This window comes from Carassius gibelio, chromosome B22, assembly GCF_023724105.1.
Source record: "Carassius gibelio isolate Cgi1373 ecotype wild population from Czech Republic chromosome B22, carGib1.2-hapl.c, whole genome shotgun sequence".
Taxonomy (NCBI): Eukaryota; Metazoa; Chordata; class Actinopteri; order Cypriniformes; family Cyprinidae; genus Carassius; species Carassius gibelio.
The window spans coordinates 26051746-26066167 of NC_068417.1; the positions used below are offsets into that span (position 1 = coordinate 26051746).

General features: G+C 35.4%; 1 protein-coding gene across 1 annotated transcript in view; it reads right to left on the reverse strand.

The window, feature by feature from the left end:
- Window positions 1-889: 889 nt before the first annotated feature.
- The window catches only part of LOC127988579 (DNA-directed RNA polymerase, mitochondrial), a 51180-nt gene continuing 37647 nt past the window's right edge, over window positions 890-14422 (reverse strand). The window contains exons 16-20 of the mRNA XM_052591357.1: window positions 9364-9462; window positions 7317-7389; window positions 6487-6578; window positions 5136-5209; window positions 890-2996 (exon numbers count right to left, since the gene is read on the reverse strand). Of these exons, the coding sequence (XP_052447317.1) occupies window positions 2947-2996; window positions 5136-5209; window positions 6487-6578; window positions 7317-7389; window positions 9364-9462 (388 nt within the window). The 3' untranslated portion in view covers window positions 890-2946. The remainder of the gene's footprint in view (window positions 2997-5135; window positions 5210-6486; window positions 6579-7316; window positions 7390-9363; window positions 9463-14422) is intronic.

The following is a 14422-nucleotide window of genomic DNA, read 5'->3' on the forward strand; positions in this document are numbered from 1 at the left end:
CTTATTTTAATTTTATCCTCAATTTAATTTTGCACCAAAACAGATGCTGATTTTATTCAAGATATGCCAAGTGTTACTTTTTTTTGCCAAATTCTAAGTAATAATTCTAGCAATAAAGTTCATGACAAAATATTTTGTCTTAGTTGGAGTTATCATTAAGAAAACACATGTTCCACAAAGTACCACCAAGTTATACTATGCATTATGGTAGAGGAGATTTTTTATTATTATTATGAAACGTTTGTCTGGAGGGCATGTTAACTTTTACAACACCACATCCATTTCATTTATCATCATTTAACCATACCATCTCTGGTTATTTTTTCAGGACTATATTGACTAAAGAGCCATGTTTTTAGCAGCAATTCTGCAGTTTTGTTTGAATAAACATTCAAAACATCTTGTGGTCAAGCTACTTAAACAGTGTTCTATTAATAAGGATGTTACAAGAGCCTGGGGTTGTTTTGCAGCTTTGCGTGAAATAAAGATGTATAATGATGGGCCAGGGTGAAATTTACTTACTGCTTAATTGACTTCATTATATCAGGTCAGAAACAGGTGACATGGTGAACCCTTGATTTAAATTCCAAGACAAAACACAAAACCCACAATTCTGAAGTGCATTACTTTTTTTTTTTTTGGCATGCAGTCATCTTTTAGTTCCATTAGTAATGTTTGGGACATAAGGAGCAGAAGAAGTAACCACATCAACAGGGAAATAATAATGAATTCAGCTAAATGAGCTAAGCTTTTATCTCTATTTTAGTCATAACTTCTGAGATGGCCACTTCAGTCATTGGGCTAAAAGGTATCTGCTCATCTCATATCCATCCATGCGTGTCCTACAAGGGAAATTTGTCTAATGTAGCCCTATTACAGGTACCTAATGAAGCAAAAAGCTTTGATTTTATTGTAGTATGCTGTTGGGAATGGTAGCAAGCATTAAAAAAAAAGTGTCAACAGAAATATAAAGTTTACTTCATTAAAATGGGTTCAAACATGGTTCTTCCAACTGATTGAAACATCTGTTGCATAAAATTGTAGGCTGTTATGCATTCATACATCAATTTATATATGCAGTAGTCCACAATGATGGTTTAGCAAAGTGATTACATGATTATAAAAGTGCTGCGTCTTTAAGAAAATTACGTTTTCCTCTTGTAGGTCATTGCTTTAAGTGACTTCTCAGACAGCTTCTAAAGAGTTTGAGCCATCTTATGAATGATTAAGTGGAGTTTCATCCAATCACTAGATTCGAGAGCAATCTTGATTCTTTTGCAGTGAAATCTGCATAATGACGAGAATCTCTGGCTGAAAGAAATGACTTGTGGTTCAGTGATTTAGATGATTCAGCTAAGGATTCTGTTTAAAAGAGTAATTCATCAACAGAATCAGTTCAGATGAGTCACTAGTTTGTGAATCATTTCACACGGGAAAGTGTGCTTTAGAAAGACGTTTATCTGAATTCCAATGCAAATTCAACTCTGATTAGCAGTAAATTAAAACTTCTAAATTCTTTGAGTGATTCATTAAAGGAATCAGTTCAGAGACAAACTCAACTTGGTTAAGTACACAAAACATTTCTTGCTTCATTTCAACTAAAGCAAGAAATGATTTGTGGTTCAGTGAATCAAAAATTAGATGATTCAGCACTGCTAGTGATTCATTCCACTTAGGATTTAATTTCATTTTAGGGATTTTTACTCGATAACTGACGTCAACATGATTTTCATTCTCAACCAAAATGCAATCACTCGTCATGCGGTACTTCAAAATGCGTATTACAACAGGGTGTTTGGTAACATGGAAACCTAGCTATTGTTTTATTTTAAAGATTTACTTCATAAGAGTCACTTGCTTCTGAATCACATTACACTGGTGACTGCTGTTCAAAAATGTGTTTATCTGCCCGCACTGCAAACTCGACTCAGGTAAATTGAATTTCCTTCACCTCTAAACTGAGGAAACATTGGCCGTTAAGTGTCTAAAAACATTATGTGGCGGCACACAGCTTTAAGCCCACAAGCTATTATCATTGTAAGGGTAACGTCCCACGCAGAGGTTGTTGGAGATGGCAGGAAATGAGCAGGTCCGTTGACGTCAATTCTCGTGTAATCAAGTGTAGCCCTGCATTGGATTGGTTTTGTTTCGAATTGCCTTTTGTAATAAAACGCTTTCAATATCCAGAAAACAGAAAGCAAGCTGCTGAAGCAAGGTATTGGGTCTTAAAACTTTCAATAACAATTAACCTTTCGCCGACCCAGAGTGCAAAAATATTGACTTTATTTCTTGCCGAATGCCATGTGTACATTCTCCGACAAGCACCCAACAGATCAAAATGCCTCTGATCATATAACACAGTGCTCTCGAGTCCTTAAAAAAAAATGATGGCACAGGGTCACACGTCATCTACAGTTTTCCCCAAATACTCCTAAAGGTGCTCTATTATCATAAATATCCTCGCGTTTCTTTGCTGGCTGTGAAATGTGAGAGCCGCCAGCTGTGGGGGGATGCTGGGAGTAAATCATGTCCAAGTGGAAATGTCAGAGAGGGCCTTTCAGACGGGGCTGCCTTGAAATCGATGAGAGCCAGAATCATGTGGTTAATCAGCTCCGTGTTAGCACTCAGAAGTAAAGGAGTGGATCAGAGCCCTGCCGAGAGCGCGTTCTCACTCCATACCGAGAGGAGACAGGGGCGACTCCTGTTCCCCTCCACAAGAACTCTGCTTCAGTGCTTAAGTGATGTCTTTATGATAATATGACAAGACAGACAGACACACACACACAAACTTGCTCACGCACACTCACTTATCTACCAGATCAATCAATCTAGTCTCAGTCACGCACACTTTTCGATGTAGTAAAAAGCAGCAATCTGTTTTGATGAGGTCTGTGGAGGGCTCTCAGCCTCCGGATGAAAGCTGTCAGTCAGCTCATGATACGCTCCTCAGCTAAAGAAATACACCGATTCTTTCACCTTCTCCAGGTCAAAATCACCTACGAGAGAGAAAATACATAATTATGCTCTTTAAGGATGGAATATGTACAGTAACAATGAACAGAACAGTTGATTTTAGCACTCATTTAGTCATTTAAACCACAAGAGCCAGACTGGAGTACAATTTATTTTGTAATTATATAGCTTTGATGTTAAGTCTATATAGATTAAGTCTCTTATGCTCATCAAGGCTGAATTTATTTGAGCAAAATACAGGAAAAACAGAACTATTGTGAAATATTATTTTAGTTTAAAATGACAGTTTTCTACATAAATATATTTCGAAATGCAATTTATTCCTTGGATGGCAAAGCTGATTTTTTTAAATTTTTTTTAGCAGTTTTGAAAACAGTTGCACTGCATATTATTTTTGTGCAAAACGTGATTATCTCATCATATGCGAACTCACGAAGAGCTCATAAAAATCTGTTTATCTCCTTGTTTATCTGCTCACTGTTCATTTTGTTTTGTATACACGCTCATTTTGCATCATCAAATCATGTTGCATAGCGTCACATCTTGTCATTACACACTGGTTTTGGTTTGTTTAAACGTATTTGGTTGGTGTTGCATTCATATTTCGTTTTAGTGGTGTCAGACAACTAGTCACGATTAATTGCATACAAAATATATATATATATATTTTTTACATGATTTGTGTGTGTGTATTCTATGTTTAATTATTAGGCAAATATACTGTAAATACACGCATATGCATGCATATATTTAAAAAAAATATGTCATGTTTATATATTAAATATATTTACGATATGCATTTTATATATATATATATATATATATATATATATATATATATGATTGAATAAATATACAGTACACATATAAACAAAAACTTTTAATTTTGACGTGATTAAGCATTTGACAGCACTAGTTCGTTTGTAAGCAAACGGAGACTTATCTTTTTAGTGGTCTCGGTCGGCTTGTTTGGTGTGCATCAGGGTTCTGATGGCAGCATTCATACTTTTAATCGAACCAGATATGACAAGTGTGAACACACCCTTACTGTACTATACTTGTCCTTTTTAACAAAAGCAGAATAGTTTTATAATATCAATAATTTATTGTATATTGCCCTTATAGTTTATAGTGTTTCATTATTTCCAGTTTTTAATTAAAGGTAATTAAAGTAATTTATTCCTGTAGTGGCAAAGCTGAAATTTTTTTCAAAAGTTTTGGTGATCAAGAAACATGTTTTTTTATATATTTACAATTATTTTCAAATGTAGCGGTCATGAAATTGCCAAAATTTAAAAAAAAAAAATGTGCTACTGTGCACAATAAGCAACTGTAATTAATTGAAAAAAAATGTAGAACCCAAAAATCAATTAAAAAATTTTTTTTAGACATTAAAAAAATACCACGCCACTCTACATAATCAATCCATTCAACTCTAATCAATTTAATTTGTTCTAGAAACATGAAAGGAGGTATTAATGTAGATAAAACACTTAGGCAGTTTAGCAGCGACTGACTCATGCAAACATTAGAGGGTGGTCTGCTTGCTTGCGCACAAGATGTCTATTTGTTATGAAGAACAGAGCAGAGGAGCTCGGGCCTATGGGACACACATGGATGGACACACACTCCTCAGGCAGACAATTTCATTAGTGAAAATAAGGAGGAGTCCTGGAAGAATACAGAGCCTGACTCTAGTAGCACGCTTTTCAAAACTATATAAATAATATTACAGAAATAAAATCAGTGAATGTATCACTGTTATATGGTGTATGAACCATCTTATTGCTTGTTTTTATTGATGTTGAGTTTTTTAAACATGTTGTAAAAGCACCCCCTCAGTATTGTCCCTGATGAATTAGCGATTTGATGTGCCAGATGTGTGTGATTCTGCTGTAAATGTGCTCATGTTGTCCAGGGCTTTTCCTTCCGGCTCGTGTTACGTAAACAGATTAACCAGTTGACAGAATTAACTGTCATCAGTTTAATGAAATCTATCTCACTGATGAACATAAAATCACATGTGCGGTTCGGCGAGATGGTGCGACGTTACGCAACGGTAAAAAGCTGCCTTAAACCTGACAAGCTGTCGATCGGATGAGGTCGAGAAGCCCGCCTGTGTGTCCGAAAGTGACGGCTGCAGTGCTCAGGGTTTAACTCACCTGTTTGAGGAACACTAGCCAAAAGCTGTGCCATCTTATAGTGCTCTTCAAACTTCTTTGGTTTGGATATAACCCTGTGAGAGTGGAAAAAAAAATATTAAGGTTTATCTGTAGGCCGAATTTAAATATTCATTGGCCAAAATTAGACATTTAATTATTTCCAGAGATTTCTTTTTTTAATTCAGTTGCAGCATAAATTTTTTTGATTTAATGTACTATTTTAATCCCTTTTTACTGAAAGCAGAATAGATTGACCCTGGACCCCAAAACAAGTCTTAAGTCTCTTGGGTATATTTGTATTAATAGCCAAAAATACACTGTATAGCTTTTGCTTTTATGCCAAAAATCATTAGGATATTAAGTACAGATCTCGTTCAATGAAGATATTTTGTAAATTTCCTACCATAAATATAGCAAAAATTTATTTTTGATCAGTAATTTGGTATGCATTGCTAAAGACTTAATTTGGACAAATTTAAAGGGAAAATATTTAGACCAATATTTGATATTTAATTCTAGCCACAAAGTATTTATACACACTGTTAAAGTGTGTATGAATTTTCATTAAGCACTATATATTTGTAATATCGGCTATGTATCATTTATTGGCCATAAACAGGAAGATACTGTAATTATTGGTATATGGCCAAATTTTGTATATCTGTACTCATTTAGATAGCATTTAAGTGGTTAAATAATATATATTTTAAAATGTATCAGTATGACCTGATATTGAATATTTTTCAGTCCATATTGGATATTTAATGGTTTCTGTCTATTACAAATTAACTTTTAGGATCCAAGCATTTATTTATGAGTTATCTGCATTAATGTTGAAATTATTTTTTTTTCTGCCAATATTTGATATTTAGTTCGAACCACAAAGTATTTATACACACTGTTTAAGTGTGTATGAATTTTCTTTAAGCACTATAGATTTGTAATATTGGCTATGTATCAGTTATTGGCCATAAACAGAAAGATACAGCAATTATTGGTGTTTATTAAAAAGAAAATACCATAGATTTATAATATCAGCCATTTATCAGTTAATGACCTTATTGGCTTCTTTATTTTCTTTTTAGGTGTTCATTTTCTTTCTTTCTTTTTTAAAGAAAGTAGCATAATATCGGTCATTTATCGGTTATCGGCCTTAACATGAAAATTATTTTTTATCTCTCATTATTTGATATTTACAAACAATTACAACCTATTTTTTTATATTATTTTTTAGAGTCTATCATTTTTCCTTGAGTACATCCCTAGTAGCTAGCAGTTGAGTATCTAACTACTTACCATAATAGTTAAATACCATTTAGACGTTAAAAACTGACTGTGCAATGGGACTTACGGTGGCCTGCTGCAATACTTCTTTAGAAGAAACCCCGACAGCTCGTCTAGAATGGGCTGACTGTGCAGAGCCACAAACTGCTCACGACACACCTGAGGAGCGACAAAGAGCACTCAGTCAATCATTATGCACATTAATGCGCCGACTTCAATGCTATCTCCCTCTCGCTTCCCCTTTCCCTCAGACGTTTCACCTCTCTTCTATTTGAACTTTCCCATTTTAAGAGGAATCTGTGGTCACAAAGCATGTCAGGGAAAGACTCGCAGACAATAGTCCACTCACAGAAGGAGAGAAGGATGGGAAAAGATAAAAGTCCAAGAAGAGTCTCAATTCAGACAGCTGAATATGGTTTGAAAGAATAGCTGGAGTTATTACGCTTCAGAAGTTCATCGCAAGTGTCACATGGAGGTTAAGCTTATCTAATGAAGGTGACTGTTAAGTAAGTAAAGCCGGTGAAACAACATGATGGTGAGGGAATGATGACATAACTTTCATTTTTGGGGAAATGATTATCAAACCAAAAGAAAAAAATAGTTCTAAAACAGATCAGGTAAATTAAATTAAATGCTAAAGTAAATAAGGTTTTTTGTATTTGAAGATAAGTCTAGTTAATGGCAGCTTTCCAAAAAATGCTTCAGTTGAGATGATGAGCGGTGTGGCCATTCAGTACCAAAATAACCCACGCTGACAGGGTTGGTTATTGGACATATGGTGAACTCAGCATGCAAACATCTGGCCGTTAAGCTGACATGGCTGGGCCGCTTAGTCATTCCTGCTGAAAGAATACCGTTGAAATATATTCGGCAGTGAACACTTTGTTCCTTACACACCCTGTTCATGATGTCCACCGTCACAGCATGGGTCCAATAACAGTCATGGACGGACACAAACGTCAGACCAGCCCTGCAAGATTGAAGAAAACAGGAAAATGTACATACCACATAAAAAAATTAATAAAAATAAAAATAAATAACAACAACAAATAACTACAAAAATAATGAATAATATTGTTAATATAATTTATATATTATAAAATGTATTATTACATATTTATGTATTAGTAATGTATTAGTTTATTTTACTGTATTATGTATTAGTTGTTATTAAATACCTGGGATAATTTATTGTTATCAATATTATGCTATAATATGCTAGTGTGATATATGAAGTGTGATTATTATTAATAATAATAATGAATATCTTACTATTATACAATATTAATACTATTATTGTTGGTATTAATAATAATGACTTGTTAATATAATTTATATATTTTATAAGATGTATTATTATTAAATATATACACATTACAAATAATTGTTATTTTATACTAAAATATTATTTATTAAAATTCAATTTTCATTTGGATTACTAATAGTAATAGTTATCAATAATAATAAAATGTTTATATGCATTAGTATTATCATCGTCAATTATAAAAGCATTATATTATATTATATTATATTATATTATATTATATTATATTATATTATATTATATTATATTATATTATATTATATTATATTATATTATCATTCATTATGCATACTTTATATTTCTGGGCCCAAATTCACAAAACATCTTTGGACTTAAAGTAGCTCATAACTCGCAGATTTAGGAGAAAATCTTAAAAATGATGGGAGTCAATCCTAAATTTAAGACTCTAAGATTATTTCACAAAGCCTTTTAGCTCTAAAACTAAGAAATTAAGAGGACTCCTAAATCACTAAGACCGAACCACAAACTATTCCTAAAGTGTCTGTTGCCGGCATTCTGTCTCTGAACGTAACATTTTTTTAAAAAATATTTGATGATAACAACCTTTTTAAAAGGTATGACCATTTGTTTTGGAGGTTACCCAAAATTCAAATAGTCCTTTGATTATATCCTTGTTTTCATGTAACAGTTGGGCAAAGACTAAAAGCCGCTCTTGTGTCCAGTTTTTTTTACGTTTGCATGTCTTAGCCATGATTATTCTTCTCTGTTAATTAAAATGCTGTTTGCATATTTGCATATCCACTAACTGTTTTTGAGAAACATACATGTAAGAGGCTGACAAAAAGCTGAATATATAATTGTTTAATTAGCATCACTTATACTGCCTTTTAAAATCTTTATTTGAATGTGGCAATAAACATTTTTATTTTTAAACCTTCATTTGAATATGGATTATCGCTACAATATTTCCATGAACAAATCTCTGTCAGAGACTATCAGCCAATCACTGTATGCATAATTAATAAGTATGCATCCATAGCAACGAGGTCAACCTTGGCCTTATTCTTAGCTTTAAACTTCTGTCTATTCTTTAGTAAAAGTTGGTCACAGCAGCTTTGTGAATAGTTTTTTTAACTGCTATTAAGGAGAACTCTTAGTGGTAAGATAAAATGTTTTGTGAATATGGGCCCTGGTCTACTAATCATTTTAGGTCACAAAAAGTATTAAAAAAACATTAAACTCAGATCTGCATATTAAACAAACATGTAAATCTAAATATATTTTCTATCATATATGTCATAAGAAAGTAGTTTCAGTTGTTTCTATTCTTAATCCTGGATAAACAAACTCTTGTTTTTCTGTTTCACATTCTTCAAATCTTGATATCCTGGTTAATGTGCTTATTTGCATGTTTATGAGATATAACGTGGACTAAAGAAGAAAATAACTTAATTGCTCCAGTTATGTTGACAAATATTACAATTGTAATTTTGAAACAAAATACAGGTCATGAGAAACTGTGACTGTACAAACCTTATGAATATTTAATGAGGTAAACTCTTAAATATATGATTGGTGGTTTGTTGTTAAGTCTAAACACATAACCCAGTGTTAAAAGCCCGTTTGAGTGTGGGATGTAAAAAACAGTCTGCTCAGCACCTGTAACAATGCAGTGATGTCAGCATCATGTGAGTGGAGTCCAGAGAGTGGATAAAATTAGGAGGGAAGGCATTTTTCTGCTTCATGCTGTCAGGTTTCCTAAAAAAAAGCACAAGAAGCACAAGCTTAGTCTTGGTACGAAGCACACTTGGGTAATTAAGGCCGGCATCGCCATCCTCTCGCTGGGCAATACATACACCTGTAGCTCCAGGAGCCATACATCACTGAACAGGTAGGTCAGTCTTAATTACCATCCGAGACAGAGACACACAATGAACATAGAGCACCTGCTGAACCAGTAAAGAGTAAAGAATAATGTCTGTGCTCCATAATCAGGCAAAATGGTTCAGAATAAAAATAATGATACTTCAGTTCATCACGTTTTTTCTGAAGTAATTCCCCTTCCTTAGCCTGTGAGGTTAAAGAGATAGCTCACCCCAAAATGAACATTCGGTCATTAAATATTCATCCACATTGCTTCAAACCCGTAAGACCTTGGTTTATTTTCACAAGACAAATCAAGATATTTTTGATGAAATCCGAGAGCTTTCTGACCCTAAGTAGTCAGCGAGGTTACTACCATGTTTAAGGTCCCGAAAGGTAGTAAGGACATCGTTAAAATAGTCCATGTGACATCAGTGGTGCATCTGTAGTTATGAAGCTACAAGAATACTTTTTGTGCACAATGAAAACTAAACTTACAACTTATTCAACAATTTCTTCTCTTCTGTGCCAGTCTTTGACACGCGTTCATGAGAGCGTCATGGTACTCTCGTGAGCGTACAGAGAAGACAGCTCCAGAAGAGAAGAAATCTTTAAATAAAGTCTTTATTTTTGTGTTCTTTGCGCACAAAAATGAATTTTGCAGCATCATAAAATTATGGTTGAACCTGTGATGTCACAATGGACTATTTTAATGATGTCCTTGCTACCTTTATTGGCCTTGAACATGGTAGTTGTGTTGTTGTCTATAATGGGTCAAAAAGCTCTCGGATTACATCAAAAATATCTTAATTTGTGTTCTGAAGATTAACCAAGGTCTTACGGGTTTGGAACAACATTTTGATGAACTATCCTTTTAAAGTACACCACATACCATACATTCTTATTTAAACTAACTAAACCATTGGATGGTAATGTAGATCTTATACATATTAAGTACTGAAGCTATCAATAACTATCTATCTATAACCTTTAGGCTTCACAGAGCGACATTGTTCTGGAGAAATAATTTCTGGGAATTCAGCGAGGGCATTAGGTCACTGGCCACAAGAGAGCTGCTGCCAACCTCATAATTTCATAATTTATTCAAGTCTCCTCATTAATGAATTCAGCCTCTAATTAGTGCACATGAAGGATCTTTGACTCAGTTCGTGATCTGTGTGAAACTCTGGTCAGGTCTTCTCTTTTAGCTGGACTCAAACAAGCTTCTTCAGCTGCAATCTACCCGGAAACTGTCCCCTGGGAAATTAGAGCGCTTCTATTGGATAAGGTTGAGATTTCTTTCACCACCTAGAAGAGCAACTGACATCTGGGACATTGGCATCAGAAGTGCATATCTGAAGAACGGCCCTTCAGCTTGGTATGCATGGACACCCAAGGCCATTCCTCAAAGCCTGAGAGCAATGTATAATCGCAGTGGCGGCTGTCAGTCTAGCCACAAGTGTTTTTGGCCATCTTAAAGAAACAGGAGATCCCTTTTCAGCACCCCGGCTTCTGCTAATGCGATTCCTGTGATAGTCCGTACTTGTATGGTTGTCTATGACAGGCAGAGATAGAGAAATACAAGTGAGGCCCATCATAAGTGGTTTTCAATCATGTCCTTGCAGCTTTTGGAGGAAGGTCAGCAAGATAACTATCATCTGAGTCTCCTCCAAGTGGTATTAACCAAGCTTGGGTAAAGCTCTGGAAGGAATGAAACTGTGAAATGAGGTGATGGTATTAAAAGAGCAGATGCTTGCATACAGATTGAACATTTGGGGTTTAGGTGGGAAGCACAGAAGTGTTTAATAAAAGATGATTGACTAAGGAACATATGGTAAAGTGGTGGATGACGGTGCATTTGTTTATGCATGAAAATCTTTGAGATAAGAGTCGAATAAGCAAAGATACTGCCACCACCTACACAAAGTTTTACTTTGTAAGGTTTCAGTGAGGCTTTAAAGTGTTATTTCACCCAAAAATGAAAATTAGACGGTGTTTTAATTACCCTTGAAGCATCCTAGGTGTATATGACCTTGTTCTTTCAAACGAATCCAGTCGGAGTTATATTAAAAATTGTCCTGACTATTCCAAGCTCTAATATTGCAGTCAGCTGGTGTTGCAGTTGAACAGTCCACAAGTCTTCAAATAAAGCTTGTGCATTCATAATATAACATGCCGCAGACGGCTCCGGGGATGAAGAAAGGGCCCCTGTAGCGAATCCATGTGTTTTTTTGTAAGAACAATATCCACGTTTCAAATGTAATAAACACTTTTCTCTCACTTACACTGACTGTCATACACTGTAGCAGTTCCGGCGGATGAAGAAGTAACATATGCGCAGCGCGCGTACCTCTGAGGTATGCTAGTCTTGCAAGATTAATTGTAGGAGCAAAGAAAGCAAAGTTTAGCAAAGGAAAACTCCTCTTGGGTTATATTGAAATCCATCAAAATTTTTCTCTACAAATCCTTAGTTTGTACTATCTCCACATTTGTCACTAATCGCACATCTTACGTCATCCAGCATACAACATACTTGGATTCGATAAATTTGTCAACTTGTTTTATTTAAATTCTCACAGATTTTGTACTTCTTTTTGGAATCAATTGGTAGAAGGTATCAAATAAAATGATAATAATAAATAAATAAACAAGTTGACAAAAAGATTGAACACCACAGATGTAGCAAGGTATGAAGCATACCCTACAGAACACTAAATTAAGTACATTATTTTTAACAAAGTTCAAAATATACTTGCTCTTCTTGTGGTGATATGGATCACCTTCATGGTGCTTTTGTGTCCTTTTAGAAGCTTGAAAACTTCAGTGGCAATTTGTTGTAATTTTATGGAAAAGATCAACTAGCACATTCTTCAAAATAAATATTTTGTGCGCCACAGAAAAAAAAGTCTTTCAGGTTTGAAATAGACAATCAACTATCTTTAAAGTGAAAAAAAGTGAAAGTGACGTGACATTCAGCCAAGTATGGTGACCCATACTCAGAATTTGTGCTCTGCATTTAACCCATCTGAAGTGCACACACACAGAGCAGTGAACACACACACACATGTGAACACACACCCGGAGCAGTGGGCAGCCATTTTATGCTGCGGCGCCCGGGGAGCAGTTGGGGGTTCAATGCCTTGCTCAAGGCCACGACTTCCCTTTAAACAGTTACATTTAGAAACAACACAGATCTAACTCAAACAAGCCAAAGCATACTTGGTAACCGGTAGGGGTGTAACGGTACGTGTATTCATACCGGACCGTTTCGGTACAGGGCTTTCGGTACGGTGCACGTGTGTACCAAATGACCGAATAAAATATTTTGTGTGAGGAACATAGGTACATTTTCGAGTTTCCACACGAACACATTAAGTGGCGGAAGTCTCCGCGTTCAGCGCAAAACCTGCCTTGCAGCTGATTCTAAAGTTTTCAAAAGGCATCATGCGAGTGTGAACATCACTACAACTAGGAAAAAAAAAACGACCGTAATTCAAACGCAGTTCCCCTCTGCATTAAAACAGAACTTTTCTCTTAATTCCGATCGGGCCAAACCAATAACGAAATCTGAGCAGGTTTAAAAACTGAAACTGTTGTTGCTGGACTTTACACTTTGGAAAAGTTATATATATATATATATATTAGTGGTGGGCCGTTAATGTGCTGCGTTAACGCGAGACTCTTATCGGGCGATAAAAAATTTTTTTTGCCGTTAATCTATTCTCAAAGTTGGGTTGGGAGCTGGGTCTATACTAAGCAAGCTATGATGACTTTCACTTTGACATTTTATATAACCGACTGGCTGAGGCCAGCCTAAAAAGATGCTCAGGACAGTTGACGGGCCACTGCTGCACATCGTCATGAGAGCTTATCTTTTTCAGGTGTTTTTTAAGCCTTACCGCTTGTAGATTTAAACACTAAAGCATCCAAACACAAGACGCGGAAAAGCTGAACAGAGTAGCACGTGCCGTGTTAGGTGCGCACGAGAGAGAGAGCCACGTATCACGGACAGCGACACTGAACCGAGCTCTCTTCTGCGAAGTTCTCCTCGAAGTCCCTCCTGCACCCGAACGAACAAATACAAATCACAGTTTGAACAAACAAAAAGATGTGAAAGAGCCAAATTCAGTACTAGCGGTGTTCTGGTGTTCAGGGCTCATGCAGAGAAAGGCGTCTCAAAACACTTGAACATCGAATTTGCTTATTTTTGCTCTAGTGCCGACAAATACATACGAAATATATCAAAATATCCACCTTGGAAATTATGCTCGAAAAAACTGTCAGTTATTTCTTAAGTGAACGTAAACAGTTGAGGAAAAAAATGGGATGTGTATTATATTGGATGCGTTCATCGTCGCTTAAAGTAACCGCGCTTAATTTAGCTACTGGCTGCTGTAATGTTAATCCAAGAAAATGACAGAAAGAAAATCACTCACTGTTCTTGACTGAATTACTTAGTTTTAACAGTCAAACCAAAAATTATTCAGACACCAGATATCTTTTTTGATATATATAGCAAAACTGTAATAATGTGAGAAATGTTGAAGGTGTCTGAATAAATGTAGGTTTGATTGTATATTTCATTTTTACATTGAAGTCTTTTTACATTTAATTATTTAGTTTCTGTACCTTGACACCTACAAACTTGAAAAACACTTAAACATTGTGTAAATAGCACAAATAAATAAAAATAAACGAACATACAAATTAAACAATTTCAAACAGGGCCCACTGGTACAACCATCACCGGGTCCCTGCTGACCCCAGCTACGGCCCTGCTCACGTCTGTTTCACACATACTCCATCTGCAGTACGTATGCATTCCGTGTGCGTTACGTATGTGGTGCAGCACGGA